Below are 19,387 nucleotides of genomic sequence, written 5' to 3'. Positions count from 1 at the left end.
CGTGCAATAAATAAGACAATAATGAAAGCAGACAAAATAACAACAAATTACAAAAGATGCTCAAAATGCTTGATGCTTGGTGGAATCAGCACTGCACACTTGGGGGGGGGAGATTGTTCCACAGAGTTGGAGCCACATGCTCAAAGGCACGGTCACCTTTAAGGCTGATTTATACTTCTGCGTCAAATCGATGGTGTACCCTACGCCGGGGGTCCGCGTAGCTCCCGTACCTACGCAGAGGCCTACGCACGTAGCTGACACGCATTTCCTCCAAAATGTAACTACATGTAGAAATGACACGGACCCCAAGCCCTGTGATTGGTCCACTCGGCGGCATTGTATTTCCTGCATTTATATCACTTCCAGGATCACCGCTCATCGTCTGTGTATTTCATCTCCTTGTCTCTATTCTTCATGTAATCATGTCTGTATGATAAACAGCAACATGTATCAGCTGTAAATTAACATAACACGCTCTGAATCTCTGTGGAAAAGTAAACAGAGATCGTAGCGGGGCCGGAAGCAGGCGACCGGCTATCAGAGAGACCACACTGCCCTCTAGTGTTTCGGCGGAGAATTGCTGCGCAACACAGACACACCGACGCACAAGTATGTGGAGCTCATGTCCGCGTCAGCCCCTGCTGCGTAGGGGAGACGCTGAGGTATAAACCAGCCTTTAGTTTTTAGCCTCACACGAGGCACAGCAAGCAGACCCTGGTCTGAGGATCTGAGGGGTCTACTGGGGATGTAAGGGTGGAGCAGGTCAGAGATAATCAGTTTGATTTTGGGTGCAGGTTTTGTGAGCGTGCCGCATCGGGTGAGGACATTGAGATATGCTGTATAGGTGACACCATCGTTCATTAATGCATATAGAATATGTAATATATGGTTGATATGTATGTGATGAATATAATATGTAATGAATATGGTGTGTGATTAATGTATATATGGTGAGTGTAGTGTGTTGTGAATATATATAATGTATTATATGAATTTATGTGCTTTGGCAATAACATCTCTTTGTTCATGCCAGTAAAGCAAATTTGATTCTTAAACTGTATTGTGAATTTGATAGGCAGCCAGTATAAGGAGAATAGGATGGGAGTGATGTGGGATGTTTTACTGGACCTGGTTAACAGTCTAGCGGCAGCATTTTGAATTAATTGCAGTCGGTGAAGAGAGTATTGCAAACCAGCATCTCTAACTCTGTGTGTGAGACCAGGGATTTCATTTTAGCTAAGTTTCTTAGGTGGAAGAAGTATGAACGGGTTATTGATTTAATGTGGTGGTCAAAAAGCATTTCATGATCAAAAGTTACACCGAGATTACTGAGAGATTTTTTTTACAGAGGTAGAAAGAGAACCCAAGTAATCTGTAACCTTGGCTGCATTGCCTACTCTCACTGAAAACGCCATTGTTGCCCATAAACCATTAAAAACATATCAATGAGTGTCATGCTGTTTCATTTCTATGAGCACAGAAAAGTCATTTCTTTACTTCCACCTTCCTCATGTAAAAAAAATAGAAGTGCTCCCTTTATTTCACTCCTGTCTGAATAATGTTGCAAAAAATCGTCACTTTTAGTGAATTATTCCTCATTTGAAAATCCAACAATAGTGAGTGGCTGGGGACTGACTGGTACTGAACAGTGAGGAAGAACCAAGAATAAATCTAACACTTTGTTGGTTTTGGAGTGTTTAATGAGATTTGCAAAAATCACACAAATTAAGAAAAGCTATTTATTCATCGCCTCCTGTGGACAGCGCCACGACGGGGAAATGAGAGCGAGTTCACTGTCATTACGCAACAGCACAGACGGGTATTTTTAGTCTTTCTGCATCATAATTTTAGCCGGGTTGCATTAATTATTTACTGCAGACCATACAGGAGACAAGCACATATAGCTTTCTCGTGCATTGAATATGATGCATGAAGTGTTAATGGACAGATTTCAAGGGTTCAGTGGAAAGAAAGCACAGTGAATATGATTTACCCTCTAGCTTTATGTGCACACTGCAGATGTAGATATCTCTATAGGGACTCACAGTGTGGGTGTGGTGTATATATATGGCAGTACTGCTTTCAGACATGTGATGGCAGCCCTGGTTCATATTCTATGTCACTAACATTACACTTCCTTCTCTTTGGTATTTCATAAGTTCTTTACATTCCTGACTTTTATAATCCAGGGTTTCAAATATGCTCTGACAAATGCATACATTGCCTGGTGCAGTAGGTGAAGCCCTATCAGGGAGTGTGTGTGATGGAAAGGCTTTAATCCATCAGATGTGGATAAGCTGATGTGGCTGAATAGGATGCTTTGGTTACAGTGGCTGTTGCTGTGTGGGTGCACGTGTTTTGTTTTCTCTATACGCTTGTAGACAGGCGGCTCTTGGGCCTTGAGCTGACAGCGGGGCCTGTCAACCGCTGACTGATACGTCCCATGCTGCAGACAGGCGAGAACCATCCAGATCTGTATGAGCCACAAACCCTCAGTGGGACGGGGATATTATCTGGGGCCTGTCAGTGTCTGAGCTGTCATTTTGGCTGTGCTGTGTTCCGCCTCTCCTCCTGACATCAGCTACTGTCGTGTTTGGATTTACAGTTGTTGTGAGCCGACATGTCGTCTCAAGTTTTAGGCTGTATTTTCTTTCCTCCATATAGAAAATGTGTCCTAAAAGGATCGGCCTTAAAATAACAACCAAACTGTACACGGTTTTTCAGATGTGAAGCCAGCACGAATATGAATATGAACAAAGTGGAGTGCCTCGCTTTCAGAGTAAGAACCACTCTGATGAGATATTCTGTTTTGGTGAAGTCAAGTTCTCTCATAAAACAAAAATGTCAACGTTCCCCTTTTTTCCCCAGTGTGCACCGACTGGGATTTCAACATTGAAATGTAGTTGAAACTATGTGGGGCCGTTTGTAAAGTTGTGCACACCGAAAATAACAGCAACATTTCTCCACATTAAGCTCCAAAACATTATAAAAATGTAGAGTGAATTTTTAAAAGTCACTTTTTTATTACATTTAGAGGAATATGTGTGATTTGTGATCTTCTTCACATTTAATTTTCTTATGAAAAATATGTTAAGTTAAAACCACTGTTAAATCCACATGCTAAATATAAATATTAATGTTAAATCTAAATGTTAAATGTTGCTCTGTGATCCTAGATAATTAGCTGATATGTAAATTCAAACTACCGCCTGGCGGAAATACCAAAATAAAAGCTTCATAAAGTGATACAGACTTAGCAATAGCAACTTAGCTTGTCCGTACCATAGACTGGGTCAGTTCTCTCTGAGTGTTGTGAAATCTCTTTACAGCCTCCAAATCTGCCTATCCAGCATTTTAACGGCAGGCAGTCCAGCTATAACCCACTGGAGTCATACTGGCAGACTATGGTTAGGATATCTGTATCGCTTTATGAAGCTTTTATTTTGGTACTTCCGCTAGGTGGCAATTTGTATTGTGCGTATTAGTACCCAAATTATGAGCTTATATTTAACATTTATATTTATATTTAGCCTGTGGATTTAAAAAGGATTTTAACTTAATATATTTTTGACAACAAATTTAAATGTGAAGAAGATCACAAATATTCCTCTAAATATGATAAAAAATTGACTTTTAAAAATTCACTCTACATTTTTATGACGTTTTGGAGCTAAATGTGGAGAAATGTTGCTGTTTTTTTTTGGTGTACACAACTTTACAAAGAGCGCCCCATATGAAACAGTGTGAAATAAGGTCAAGATGTCCATCCCCTTATTTAAAGGTGACATATCATGCAAAATTGACTTTTTAATGGTTCTTTACCTGAAATATGTGTCCCTGGCATGTCTACAAACCCCCCGAGAATGAAAAAAATCCATTCTGCCCCTGTTCTGATTTCTCCACCTTTCTGTAAATGTGTGTGAAACGAGCCGTTTCAGACTTCCGTGTTTTTGTTACGTAACAACAATATCCGGTCTGTCACGGAGTCAGAGCTCGGAGCTTGTTCAGCCCATAGACTGTATAAAATAATACTGAATCCCTCCTCCGTTTTTCATTACCTGCACACATGTGTGCTAACAAGGAGCTTAGGAGGGAGGCATGCTAGTTGTAGGCTGTCTTAATAAACACAAAGGTCGGTTTGACTCCCCACGTCTGCAGATTTGAAGATCTAGTGGATGATTTTTATCTATCATGGATAAGTGCTAGTGCTAATTAGCATAGCCACATAGCTACATGTTTGTAGCTGTAGCTGTAGCTGTAGCTGTAGCTGTAGCTGTAGCTGTAGCTGTAGCTGTAGCTGTAGCTGTAGCTGTAGCTGTAGCTGTAGCTGTAGCTGTAGCTGGTGTACCAAGACACACGTCGACATACTGACAAATAAAACAACAAGAAACACAGAATCTGTGACCAATCCTTCAGAAAGGTCCTGCTGCCTTTCTGGTAGAGGTCGGTTTTACTCCCCACGTCTGCAGATTTGAAGATCTAGTGGATGATTTTTATTTATCATGGATAAGTGCTAGCGCTAGTTAGCATAGCCACATAGCTACATGTTCGTAGCTGTGTACCAAGACACACGTCGACATACTGATAAATAAAACAACAAGAAACACTAAATCTGTGACCAATGGTTCAGAGAGGTCCTGCTACAGGCGCCTCTCCGTCAGGATCAGATTCAGGATCAGATTCAGAGGGTTGAAGTAACGTGATCTCTGAGCAGCCGTGTATATTCAGCCAACATGTAAACATTAGATCAACGTGCTGGACAGCCGAGGCACATCCACTTCCTGAGGGGGCGTGGTCAGAGAGAAAACAGAGTGTTCTGAGGAGGGCTGAGAAGTGATTTTTTGAGCATAAACTTTAAAGACATGTTTTGGGGACCTCTTAGACCAATATATGTTGATGAAAAAAGCGTGATATGTCACCTTTAACCCTCCTGTTATGTTCGTTTCTCTGGAACAGTAATCATGTTCCTTGGTCAATTTGACCCGGGGCATATTCAATTATCCAAAAGTGTCAGAACTCCAAAAAATCCTAATACACATTTTTTTAATCTCATTTTTAACTCCATTACTAACCATTTAAAACAAGATTTAGTCCATTGGTGTTCTTTAATCCTCACAGATCATGGTTCAATGAGGAGAATTCTCTCCTTTTTTTTAATTAAAATTCATGTTAAAACTTTTTCTAATGTACATTGGAAAGACCTAAATATAAATTCAATAGTTTTACATGACATAGATTGTGTAAATTAATGTTGATAAATTCATACGACACCTCTTCTGTCACATGCTGCCCAGATTTGTATGCTGCATTTAGCTGGTTTGGAGGCATATATTGCCTGAAATAGACTTTAAAAAGGGTCAATTTGACCTGGAATATAACAGGAGGGATAATCCATTTTTTAACAGTCCAGTGTTACGACATCAGTGCGTCAGAAAAGGAGAGAAAGGAGAATGGGAATGATTATTGTGATGATTTGTTTTTAAAGTAATCATCCAGTAGCAGATTAAATCCTGTCTTTGAAAAGATGCAATTTCAACTCATTTCATTTTTTGTAAAAATCATAACTGCAACACATTAAGCGCTGTGTGATGTTTACAAGAAGGTTTAACGACACTGTAAAGTGAGCAATCTTCATTCTCTTCCTCCTCAGAAGAAAAAAGAAGACTGCACAAGCAGTGGCACTTAGACCGCGCAGCTCTGACTGTGAAGGTTGAAAAACCCTTGGGTGCTGACGCAGTTCGTTGATACCTGCTGGCCCTTTGCAAAAAATTAAAACACAACTCAACAAAGGAGAGCCATGGGCATGTTGAAAGTAGTGGGATTGAAACCGAGTCCACTCATTTCATTTTTCTGTCTGTGACTGTAATACAATCATTTTAGCCACAAAAGATAAAAAATTGCAGCTTCAAAATCTCTACTGTTGATGTGTGCGAGTGCGTGATGTATCATAACAGAAGCAGAGGCGAAGAAATCTAGACCAAACATCAACATTTAATCAACATCTATAAATAGTCTGTGGAAAACTTTTGAACCAGTTTTCAGAGGCAGAAACAGATTTTTCTTAAATGTTTCAACAGAAAAATTCTCACTTGGTTGCATTGTTTTTATTTCACTTTTCATTTTGGGTGATAAAGGAACAACACTGCAAGAGGACATGAAGATTATCTTATATTAGTGTTGCTCCTTTCACAATAGAAGCTATATATATGAATGTGTGTTTAAATCATATTCTGTAAAAGTTGCAGCTTGAAAAGTCTCTCCTATTTTTTCTCTTTACACTGCCAACCTGACAGTAAGTGGATTACCTTAATACTCTGAAAGTAAAAGTATTAGCATGAGCAGAAAGGTCTGGGGATTAATTAGCATCTTTTTTTGATGACCTCTAAGCCGATTAATGGATGTTATTTGTCAACAGACATAATAGTTTGAGCAGAAACTCCTTCTGAAATATGTCATTTTAATGCTCAAGATGGAAATAGCCTAAGAGGTATGAGGGTGTAGCTGATGCAGGTGATGCATCATGAAGGACTGCAAACACACTGCTTCAAAAGAGAGGATTCAACAACATCCGATGCATCCACTTCATTTGATTGAATTAATGGGATGAATTAAGAAGTCATGATGACTCAGTGACTTGAAGATAAATTGTGCATCAAGAGTCACATCAAGCAGAAATCCACATCCCAGCAGGTGTTTGTTCGCCTGCCAGAGACAGACAGTATGATGTCACATAAAGCCTGGTTGATGTTTCTTTCTAAGTGAGCGAGTGAGGTTTGGAGATCTACTGACCTTGTACAGATCCCTGATAAAGCTTCTTAAAGTCAAGGGGAGGCATAAAAGCTCAGTCTGGAGACATGCATGACTCACCTTCATCAGCATCATGCTCCTTGGTTGTCCACTTCTTGCCGGGCAAACGCCACTCCACTTTGTACTTGATAATGGGCACTCCACCTAATGACTCAGGCTCCCTAAAACGTACCACTGCTGTGCTTGAGAAAGGTTCCACAGTGTCAACGACCGGTGCTGATGGAACCTCTGAAAGAGAACAAGGACAAAAAACATTTCTTTAATATAAATTCTCCTCAAAAGCTAAATCCCCAAAAACTTACAATGACACCCAATACATATATTTATACGTGAATTTGAGGCTCTGCTCTGATTGGCTGCATGAGGGTGCAGGCAGATGCAAAGGCCAAAAAACACCAAAACAAACATGGCGAGCGCTCCAGAAGAACCTATGCCAGTACTGTAGACCATTGGTTCCCAAACTTTTCAGCCCATGACCCCAATATAAAGTTACCAAAGACTTGCGACCCCCCTCAAAGTGATTAAATGTTGTTTCATACTTCATTTAGCTGGTCTGCAGAAAATGAAGCACCTACATGCACACCTGGCTGTATTCCCTGCGGTGCTGTGAATTAACTTGCTGCTACAGATGCTTCTATTAAGTCATTGTTAACTTACCCTAACCTTAGGGGTCATCAGGCAACAAAGAAAGACAGAAAACTAATGAAACATTTTTAATTTTGCAAGATTTAATTTGAAATTCAACTATTTTTGTCAGTATTTTTTAGAATAATGTGCAACGTAGGCAACTTTGGATCATTAAAAAAAGAAAACAATTCTGGAAGACATCTTGTGACCTTAAATTACTGTCTTGCAACCCCCAGGGGGTCCCGACCCACACTTAGGGAACCACTGCTCTAGGCACATAATCCAGAATCTAACCCTGAACCCTGATTGGCTGCCTGAATGTCGTCTGAGAGGGGAGGGCGCAGACAGATGCAGAGGCCAAACAACACCAAAACAAACATGGCGAGCGCTCCAGAAGAATCTGTAATAGTGCTCTAGACACATAATCCAGAATCTGACCCTGAGCAGGAGGAGGCATCTGTTGAAGTGTAGTGACTGTAGTTTGAACAGCATGTCTCAGAGTGCTGTGTTTGAATGTTTCAGTGATTCCCATTTACTTTCCTTTTCTTTGTCACACTATGTGGTCAGCCCTCGTTGTTGAAGTAGCCTTAAGTGAAGTGGTCGGCTCAAACAAACAAATTAGCACAAACTTAAGCTGGCATGTTGTTAAAATAAAGAGCAACCACTGTTTTCTTTGGTCCTCTGGTGCTGGGACAGATTAGACATGTTTGTATTGGTTTTTGCAACAAACAGCAGAGCAGTTGGTGTGTCTGTCTGGCTTTAACCTCTGACATCTTGGCTCTGCAGCACTGAAGCAGAAGCACAGTAGCCGAGGAGGAAGTGGATTGCTGAAGGAGTTGGAGTTGGAGTGTAGTTTTGCATGCATGCCTATGCTAATCACTCCTATCTGTATGTCACCACAGGAGCCAATCCGACTCACCCTAAAGAAGCTTTGTTTTCCCAACAGGTGTGCCACAGAAACAATGCAGAGACTTTTTTTTGTCTTGCTGGTTGGCAATTAAAAATAGTTTTCCTTTTATGGAACCTTTGAACCAAAGGCTACCAATTACATCGCTGTTGTGCATTTTCATTTATTGCTCAGTTTATCAATGGCACTCATCACTGAGAGTTATAAGACACAGGCGGTCTTCATCTAAAAGGCATCTCTATCTCATTGATAGTCTTAATATGACTTCTAATGGTACTGATGATTAATACTGGACACTTTAACGCCCGCTGATAATGGACTTCTCTCTCGTTCTGGTGTTCCTCTAATGCCCCAAAACATTTGGTCAGTAAATGACTGAACATCTGTTGGACATGCCTGAATGAGTCCAAAGTGACAGAACGTTGACTCATGAAGAGAGCACAGAAATCAGACTCTAGCCTAATAGGTAGTCTTCATTGAGGTTGGTGTTTCTCTATCAGGGGTGGCCATGAGTGTCATAACGCCAGGTGGGTGATATGTCTATCTTTCCATTTTCTCTATAATACTAACACACACACTACCAGTCAAAAGCTTGGAAACACCTTCTCATTGAAGGGTTTGTATTTATTGTAATGATTGTAAACACTGTAGATTAATACTGAAGACATCAAAACTATGAAAGAACATATAAGGAATTATTGAATGAACCAAAAAGTGTTAAACAAAGCAGAATCTGTTTTATATTTTAGATTCTGTAAAGTAGCCCCCTTTTTCCTTCATGACAGCTTTGCACACTCTTGGTATTCTCTCAGTCTGCTTCATGAAGTGGTCTCCTGGAATGGTTTCTAATGAACATGAGCCTTGTCAAGAGTTCATTTGTAGAATGACTTGCCTTCTTAATGTGTTTGAGACCATCAGTTGTGTTGTTCAGAGGTAGGGTTAGTACACAATGGATAGCCCTATTTGACTACTGTTGTAATCCAGATTATGGTAAAACCAGATTATTACATGTTTTAGATGTCTTCAGAGTTAATCTACAATGTTGAAAATAATTAAGTTAATAAAAAACATTGAATGAGGAGGTGTGGCCAAACTTTTGACTGGGTGTGTAGACGTTCAGCAAATTAATGCTAAAACTTCATATTCTGTTTTTAGAGAAACTTGGTATCACATTAACATTTTAATATTTCACATGTATGGTTCACAACGTCTTGCAACAGACATAATGTGATAGCATGATCGGTGACAACCAGAGATGGGGATTTAAAACCCTGATCAGATGAAAGACAGTATTCGTTAAAGAATTATTATTGATGCCTGACTATAATCTGTCCCTCAGGGTCAATTAAGTCCTATCTTTCATGCAAAAAATGTTGAAAGCTGCTTAAAAATGTGTTAAATCTACATGTTACACACTTTATAATCAGGACTTGTTGTCACTGTCAGATAGTAAAAGACGAGGATGCTATATTACTTCAGTAATAGCCACTGATTGGTCAGAAAATTAGCTATTCTATTATCAGGAAGTGCTGGTGTGCCGGTGCTATTTGGTTCATGATATAAAAAAAAGGAAAGGTTTTTACCTGCACATCCTACCACCTACCATCTTGCCATCTGAATATTGTAATTCTTATCTAAAGCACCATGTCAGCTTTGCACACTGTTGGTATTCTCTCAGTCTGCTTCATGAAGTGGTCTCCTGGAATGGTTTCTAATGAACATGAGCCTTGTCAAGAGTTCATTTGTAGAATGACTTGCCTTCTTAATGTGTTTGAGACCATCAGTTGTGTTGTTCAGAGGTAGGGTTAGCACACAATGGATAGCCCTATTTGACTACTGTTGTAATCCAGATTATGGCAAAACCAGATTATGTCATAGTTTTGATGTCTTCAGTATTAATCTACAATGTTGAAAATAATTAAAATAAATAAACACCATTGAATGAGAAGGTGTTTCCAAACTTTTGACTGGTAGTGTATATTTCATGGATGATGGCTTTTCACCTGGTACAGGCTTAAACCTTCACTTTAAGGCATTTTTGTCCTGCATTCAACAGGCCGACATCATGCTCTGTCTTTGTAGTTTATCAGTACTTAACACCAGATATCACCTGTGTTTTAAATGATCGGATCACAAGTTGAAGGACTGAACACAGCTGTGCAGATCTGCACAGATTATGCGTCTCCAACTGCGTCTCCATTTACCACATGATTAGATCTCACTTTCCTTCTCAATACATGCAAATAATCACAGAACCTTATTCTCCTTCATTGTGCTTCGAGCTCTCTCTCTATTAATGAAAAAATACAGCAATGATTTATTCTATATTTTCAAGGCCAAACAGCTCATGCTTGGAATGACGTGAAATTTAGAGAAAATATTTCTAGGAGGTTGGTGGAGAAATATCAGATTAGTCAGGCAGCAGAGTCGTCTCTTCCTCAGTTGATTGTTGCAGTAAAAACAAGGTGAGTGTGTGGTCCTTACTGTGGCTCAGGACTCATGTGTGCACACACTGGGCTAACATGTCCAAGACCAACTCTGAATTAGAGCTGGGCGATATCAAAAATTATGTTAAGATAAATATTTCCAATCAGGCAGAGTCGATAATTATCACGATAAATATCAAATCATTATTTCATTTAAATTTTAAAGGCAGATTTTTGCTCCTGAGTGAAAGTTGAAGAAACCAGGTGGTTTGTTAGTTTGTATCTGGATTCAGTTTTCTGATGAGCCTCTTGAATCCATCATTTCTGACAGTGCTAACAGGAAGCAGGTCTTTTTTGTAAGCTCGTTTCAGCTGTGTTTACATTCTGCTCTAAACGTCTTTAATCCCTGCCTACATGCAGCTTCACCCGGACACCACAGACTGGATCGTGAACTACCTCACTGGACGGCCGCAGTACGTCAGAGTGGATGGCTGTACCTCTGAGGTGGTCATGAGCAGCACTGGCGCCCCCCGGGGGACTGTTCTGGCGCCATTCCTCTTCACCCTCTACACCTCCGACTTCCGCTTCAACTCCGGTTCCTGCCACCTCCAGAAGTTTTCCGACGACTCCTCCATCGTTGGACGCATCAGTGAAGATGACGAGGAGGAGTACAGAGGACTGATAGAGAGCTTCATCGCGTGGTGCGACAGCAATCATCTGAAGCTCAACATCAGCAAGACTAAGGAGCTGGTGGTGAACTACCGGAGGAACAGGAGGCCCCCAGCCCCAGTCCTCATCCAGGGGGAGGAAGTGGAGAGGGTGGACTCATACAAGTACCTTGGGGTCCAAATAAACAATAAACTGGACTGGTCCACCAACACTGATGCCATCTACAGGAAGGGACAGAGCAGACTATTCTTCCTGAGGAGACTCAGGTCCTTCAGTGTCTGCAGCAGGCTCCTGAAGACCTTCTATCAGTCTGTGGTGGCCAGTGCTCTCTTCTTTGCTGTGGCGTGCTGGGGTGGAGGTATCAAGACGGGTGAGGCCAGCAAGCTCAACAAGCTGGTAAAGAAGGCCCGCTCTGTGGTTGGCCTAGAACTGGACAGTCTGGAGTCAGTGGCTGAGAGGAGGTTGATGGACAAACTGCGAGCCATCCTGGACAACCCCTCTCACCCTCTCCATGATGAGCTGTGGCTGATGGGGAGCTCGTTCAGTCAGCGCATCATTCCACCACGGTGCAAGACTGAACGCTTCAGGCGCTCCTTTGTGCCCACTGCCATCAGACTGTTAAACAGTAATGGAGGCCACAGAGTGCACCATGCTGACCACTGACACCCTTCTTCTGTCTGATATTGGGTGGCAAGTAGTGTTTAAGGCTCATTAGCGCCCCCCTTTCCAGTGGTTGGGGGTGTAATTACAGGTTTACTTATATTGAATTTTTATCGAACATTTGTCATACTTACATTGAGAAAAATTATATTGCGATAATTACCGTTATCGAATTATCGCCCAGCCCTACTCTGAATGTTGCCTGAGTGACTGGATCCCAATGCATTCTGGGTGTGTTTACATCTGTACTTACAGCTGTTTGCTTGTGATGCTATCATTCATGAGATGTGTTGATACAGGACTTTAGATTTGCTTTAATCACAGAACTGAAACAAATGTTTAATCTATTAACTACAAAGAAATACCAAATATGTATCTCAAGCTGAATGAATCAACTTATCTTCACTTTATTATGTTTGCATGTCCTTGAGGTACCTACTAGCATCCAGCACACGTAAGCACCACTGATAGTTTTTCTCCTTCCCCAGTGTTCAGCCTTCCTCGTATTTTCGACACAATATCACACAAGTATGTAGAGCAGAGAAGGCCTCATTGCCCTTGAAATGAAATGGCTTTGTTTAGTGAAGCTCTTCGCCTCATGTAACATATGGATTGAAACGTCAATGTGGAAACACATAAGGTGTCAAGACATCTTTAAAGGGTTCTTGTTGCTGCTCTTTATTCCAGCTGTGGAAGGAGGTGGAAGGAAGTTACTTTGAGCATACTGATAAGTCATTCAGCAAATGAAAGAGCAGGGAGAGAACACCTGAAATGCCCTGCAGTATATTACACTGTGGCAACAGAGGTTTTTAGAATAATTAATTCTACTACACTGTATTTAGACAAGTTCCTCTGTGACTTCCCTCGTCTAATGGCTCCTAAACAATTTGCATAGCAAATGAGGCTAGTCCAAAACAAAAGCAGAGCAGCGGAAACTGGACCTAAAGGACTGTCCACTGTTTCACACTTTGCTCTGTACCGCTCTGTGCTGTGGAACAATTCTGTGCAGGATCCAAAGTTATCATCAAATCACAAGCTGCCTTTTGGACATCACAAACATGTGTCATTTTGTATGCTGCTATACACAGATGTATATTTCTAATCACTCTGTTTAAGGAAGTTTTAGGTTCAATTAAAAACGTATCTCATACATTCATGGTCTTTTCAGCAGCTTCGGATTGAATTAAAGGTGATATATCATGCAAAATTGACTTTTTAATGGTTCTTTACCTGAAATATGTGTCCCTGGCATGTCTGCAAACCCCCCGAGAATGAAAAAAATCCATTCTGCCCCTGTTCTGATTTCTCCACCTTTCTGTAAATGTGTGTGAAACGACCCGTTTCAGACTTCCGTGTTTTTGTTACGTAACAACAATATCCGGTCTGTCACGGAGTCAGAGCTCGGAGCTTGTTCAGCCCATAGACTGTATAAAATAATACTGAATCCCCCCTCTGTTTTTCATTACCTGCACACATGTGTGCTAACATGGAGCTTAGGAGGGAGGCATGCTAGTTGTAGGCTGTCTTAATAAACACAAAGGTCGGTTTTACTCCCCACGTCTGCAGATTTGAAGATCTAGTGGATGATTTTTATTTGTCATGGATAAGTGCTAGCGCTAATTAGCATAGCCACATAGCTATATGTTCATAGCTGTAGCTGTAGCTGTGTACCAAGACACACGTCGACATACTGACAAATAAAACAACAAGTAACACAGAATCTGTGACCAATCCTTCATAAAGGTCCTGCTGCCTTTCTGGCAGAGGTCGGTTTTACTCCCCACGTCTGCAGATTTGAAGATCTAGTGGATGATTTTTATTTATCATGGATAAGTGCTAGCGCTAGTTAGCATAGCCACATAGCTACATGTTCGTAGCTGTGTACCAAGACACACGTCTACATACTGATAAATAAAACAACAAGAAACACTAAATCTGTGACCAATCGTTCAGAAAGGTCCTGCTACAGGCGCCTCTCCGTCAGGATCAGATTCAGAGGGTTGAAGTAACGCGATCTCTGAGCAGCCGTGTATATTCAGCCAACATGTAAACATCAATGTGCTGGAGAACCGAGGCACATCCACTTCCTGAGGGGGCGTGGTCAGAGGGAAAACAGAGTGTTCTGAGGAGGAATGAAGAAGAAGACTTTTCAGGCAGACCAAAATCTGATTTCAAAGTGTTTTTTTAAGCAGAAACTTTAAAGACATGTTTTGGGGACCTCTTAAACCAATATATATTGATGAAAAAAGCGTGATATGTCCCCTTTAAGGATCAACTGACAAATATATTTGTTTTCTTCAGAGGGGTCTTATACGTGGTTTTAAATTTAACTTTTGAATTGGGGATAGTTTGACCTCTGAACTACCATTAGGGTGCATGTCTACTACCGCTGTTTTTTTGCATCGGCATTGTTTTCTATGCAAACTCTGTGATTCAGCATTTTCAGCGATCAGTGCAAAAACGCCCTCAGAGTCGAAGCCAGAGCTCTCAGTTCAACAGTTCACTTCAACTTTTGGAACACCTCCGCACTCATCAACATCACTTCTTGATCAACGGCCAATAAGAATCAAGTAAGGGTGGGACTTCTGCAATCATCTTTGTCAACACAATGGTGGAGGTCCTTGAGGAGGGGAAAAGTTATCACACTCGTCTTTTGGAGATATAGTTTCCTGGTTCAGAGCTGCTGCTGATGCTCTGACACGATTTCTATCAATAGTTTTTACAGTTCAATGTTAAAATGCCGTAGAATGAAAGCATGTCTGAAGCATACAGAGCATTTTAAAACAGACCTAACGGGACACGGCTTATAGTGTGAGTGGTTACATCTCTATTGTGTAATATGGCTTTGGAGGGTAAAGAATTTGAGGTGTGAAAGTTACTGTTGTAATAACTTAAGGGGCAAACACACTAATGTCATATGTTCTAAACTGCTACACACTTTGGTTATCTTTGGTTTAAATCACAGAATTTCTGGCTTTTTAATGTCAGAACACCCTACCCCTCAATAAATCCTCCATACCGGTTATCCTGAGGATCTCAGAGGTTTGAGCTGAAGCGAGCTGAAACTTGGCGACTGAAAACTGAGTTGCAAGCCAATCACAGGGATCACACAAAGAGATGTACAACCATTCATGTTCACACAACCAAGTCAATTAAGAGAAATATCAGACTAGTTAACATTGGTTGTATTTCTGTGTACTGTTGGAAGAAGTCTGAGGACCCACAGAAAACCTACGTAAGATCAAACTCATGACCTTCTTGCTATAAGGCCGTACTGAGAAACAACTCAGCACTACTTTACTTTCTTTTTTTTTTTTTTTTTTTTTTTTTTTCTTCTTTTTTTCTCTTCTTTTTTTCTTTTTTTTTTTTTTCTCTTTTTGCCGCCGTGCTGTGTTCTATTTGTGTAACAAGACCACCACTGGTGCAGATGAAACCACTTGGGTCAGACCAGCCGAGCGGTACGGCCCGGCACCCGGGCCGCGAGAGCAGTCAGACCAAAGGACCCAACCCGCCGCGGGAGACCCAGGCCAGGGGACAAGCCAAGGACCCAGACCGGAAGCAAGCAGGTACCGCCGGAGCACCCAGGGCGACCCCCAGGTCACCCAGTAGGAGGAAAGGGGGGCGAGGGGGGAGAGATCCCGCAGCCCCCCCAAGGGACACCCCCACAACACCACCCCCACAGCCCCCCAAGACGGAGCCAAAGGAGCCACCAGGGCCTAGGGGGCCCGGCACCAGGAGCAGACAGCCAGGCAGACGGGCAGGACCAGGACCAGAGCCCACCAACCGGCGCGCCGGAGCGGGGGGAGGGCGGAGGCGGCAGGGCCAATCCCACCCGCCCCCCCCAGACGGCCCGACCACTCCCCCCACCCACGCCCCCCACCCACGCCCTGCGACTGATGGACCAGGCCGCGGGGGCATGGAGGGACACCCCAATGGCTGCCGTAGTAACACCCCCCCCAGCCGCGCACCACCCCACCCCCCCAAGAGGACCGCGAGGGAACCCCGGGAAACCCGGCCCCGAGGGCAGCCGCGGACCAGGCCCCCACAGGGGAGGGGGCAGCAGGGGGGTGGAGGGTGACAGGGACACCAGCCACCCACCCAGCCCCGATGGGCCCCCAACGAGTAGGGCCGAGCCAAACACTAAGGCCCCGCCAAACCTGAACTGTGTGTGTGTGATATGATTTGAATTTTGTTTTGTTTGTTTTTTTGTTGTATGTATGTTTGCTAGTGAGGTGGATTAAAATAGGGGGGGCAGGAAGGGAGGCGGGAGAGAGGGGGGAGAGCCGTAGTGCACCACTGCATCACAATCCGCCGCCCCCCCCTCCCGTATAAAACCCGCCCCCCCGACCCTATATCTTTACCTATATCAGTATCTAGTGAGGTGCATTAAAATAGGGGGGGGGGGGGGGGGGGGGGGGGGGGCGGATGGGGGGGCGGGAGAAAGGAGCCTTACTTTACTTTCAAAAACTTCAGGCTGGTTTAGTTTTTTTTACCTTTGTTTTTCAAACCATGTATGTTAACTGAATCACAAGAACCCGTCAGCTTTCATCTGAAGGTGAGACAGCCTCTAAGAGTGACAGCCAGCCTATCAAGGTATCCAGTGTCACCAGCTGTTAGCCACAAAGGACCTCTGACCAAGACCTTCTCTGTGCATTGACCTGCTTACAGTCAACAAACACCTTGAGAAGTGAGAAAGGTGGGGTTCAGAGGTGACGTGTAGAGCCACTTGAAAGCAGATATGTGTTTTCTGTGTTTGATATAAGCCAAATACTCATCAGAAGACTCCAGATGGGAAAAGATTGCTTCATGCAACCTGCCTCTGCTCTCTGCACTGACTCTCCTGCATACAATTTAAGCCTGCTGAAACCCCGGTGGACATTCATTGAACTGCAAACAGAAAACATTGGATTCTGATTCTTCAGTTCCCGGCAGAATCTGTGAGAAGAGATTAAGCCAAATGCAATATTGGATCTCAGGTGAACAAACCTGCTTGGATAAGAAGGAACTCCTTGGACTCGGTGCCCATCACGTTGGTCGCTGAGCAGTTGTAGCTTCCAAAGTCATTCTGGGTCGGGCTAATCTGTGAGACAGAGAGAGAGACAAAAGAAGCACAAGGTCAGTGTGAATGAGAATAAAATGGAGTGCACCTGCAAAGAGCTTGAAGATGTCATTAAGGTTTCATCATGAGTAATTGATGTGTGTCATTCATGAGTTTCTTTGTCGTTGATTACATTATTCTTTAGCTGTAAGCAGAAGCAGATTTCTACTTTAGGACGTAATGATTACAGACCTGTTAATCAGCACAGGATCCAACACTCCATACTCACTAGCTTGTCTAGTTTTACAATCCTTGATTCAGAGTTGATTCTAAACTACTTGTTAGCTATTCATTATTCTGGTGCATCACTCATCCTACTGAAAGTGTTTTTGTGTTTCATGCTGTGAATAACAACTAGAGAGTTGTTTTCTAATTACCATTAAACAACTGCTAATTCTTTAATTTAGAAAGACTCAATGACACTTGCTGAAAAACTGAAAGTCTCTGAAAAGCTCTCGTAGAGAAACGATTGAAACATTACTGTAGATGTTTATCTGTGGAGGAACTTCAGCTGTTGGGATGTAAAATATTTGTCCTGCAAAATGTATGCTCTACAATCTGTGTTAAATGTCAGTGTGTTGCTGCAGACCTCCAGGTAGCTGACGGTTTGTGTGTTGTAGATCTTCACGTTGGTGATGTTGGCATGAGGCAGCGGGAGGCCATCTCTGAACCAAACCACAGAGGCTCCGGGGTGAGCCTCCACCTCACAGCTGATGTTGGTCGGGTTTCCCTCCCAAGTGTACCACGCCACGGCACCCATGATCTTTGGAGCAACTGCAGGATCAGAGGATGGGATGAAGACGGTTAAGAGCATAACAGGTACATTTGGGTGCAAAAATGTAAGACTGCTCACTTCATTAATGATGGTTATAACTGCAAAAACTCAATTTTTCAAGGTTGATTTGTGAAATGCTACTGAATAGTAAAGATATTTACATATTTTCTTCCATTTCACAATTTAATTTGTGTCAAGATCAAGGGAGGATTTACATTTAGAGGGAGTTTGCCTCGCCAAAGGCAAAATGTAGAAGTAGTGAATTAGTAAAGGTCTTGTTCTATAGATGTAAGGTGCCACAAAGAAAGTACCAATATGGAAAAGTACATCTTCACTTCACTGGACATAATTAGCCACAGTTCCTGCTGTAACAGGAAAGTTCACACAGCTTGACATAATACATTGAAATGTAGAATACAATTAAAAGGTAGGGTGCTTCTATGAGAAGGTAGGAGGTGAGAAAAGTAACAATGTCATAGAGCAGCGGCCCTCAAATGCAGTGGCGGTTCTGGGGAGGGGCCAACAGGGGCCAGTGCCCCTGTGAGACTGAACCTGGACCCCCCTGTGGCCCCCCATCCACACCAAAATTATATTATACAATAAAAAAGGCTTCGGTATCGCGCCGATGTTACAGGAGGAACACATGCGTGTGGCACTTGGTTCCAGTCCCTTAGTGCATCAGTCTGCATGTTGATCTAATACACAGTATTATATATGTCTAGTATATAGGGATGCACTGATGTCTAGTACACAGTAGTATATATGTCTAGTATATAGGGATGCACTGATGTCTAGTACACAGTAGTATATATGTCTAGTATATAGGGATGCACTGATGTCTAGTACACAGTAGTATATATGTCTAGTATATAGGGATGCACTGATGTCTAGTACACAGTAGTATATATGTCTAGTATATAGGGATGCACTGATGTTTTGCCAGTTTGTTCTCAGCCGGTCCTCGCCCTTCTCAGTCTCTTTTGTCAGGGTTGAATGTGTCCCTCTGACAACCCACTTGGCCCCAGCCTGGCCCCCCCAGTAAAATTGGACTGGAACCGCCACTGCTCAAAAGCTGCCCGGGGGCCGCCTATTTGTGGCCCCCGAACTTTTATTCCTTCACTCTGTGTTTTGGTCGGGTCACCATGTGAATACCAGGACTCATCTCCATGCCAACGAGACACTGACAGCCTGTTACTGGGTAAATTAGAGTCCACTGCTGCAAGTGCAAGTTTTAACTTTCACTTTCGTTTCTGGAGCAGTTTGCATTTTGGCACATTGCCAGCTGTTGGAGCCAAGATTGCACGAAAACGGTGTGTTCCAAGTTTGCTGCTAAAAGAAAAGTGGACGGTGAAAATCGACAATTCAAACAAGAACGGACTGAAAAATGTGTATTCATTCTCCCTACATTATTATTTTTT

The 19,387-nt window shown here is 42.5% G+C and overlaps 1 protein-coding gene across 1 annotated transcript in view; it reads right to left on the bottom strand.

Annotated features, from left to right (window-relative positions):
* The window catches only part of LOC117812734 (neural cell adhesion molecule 1-like), a 544,127-nt gene that overhangs the window by 68,931 nt on the left and 455,809 nt on the right, over positions 1-19,387 (bottom strand). The window contains exons 5-7 of the mRNA XM_034683646.1: positions 17,784-17,968; positions 17,083-17,176; positions 6,868-7,035 (exon numbers count right to left, since the gene is read on the bottom strand). Coding sequence (XP_034539537.1) covers positions 6,868-7,035; positions 17,083-17,176; positions 17,784-17,968 — 447 coding nt within the window. The remainder of the gene's footprint in view (positions 1-6,867; positions 7,036-17,082; positions 17,177-17,783; positions 17,969-19,387) is intronic.

Source organism: Notolabrus celidotus, chromosome 5 (assembly GCF_009762535.1).
Source record: "Notolabrus celidotus isolate fNotCel1 chromosome 5, fNotCel1.pri, whole genome shotgun sequence".
In the NCBI taxonomy this organism is placed as follows: domain Eukaryota; kingdom Metazoa; phylum Chordata; class Actinopteri; order Labriformes; family Labridae; genus Notolabrus; species Notolabrus celidotus.
Note: the sequence above shows the minus strand (reverse complement) of the source record. Positions and strands in the feature narration are given on the sequence as shown.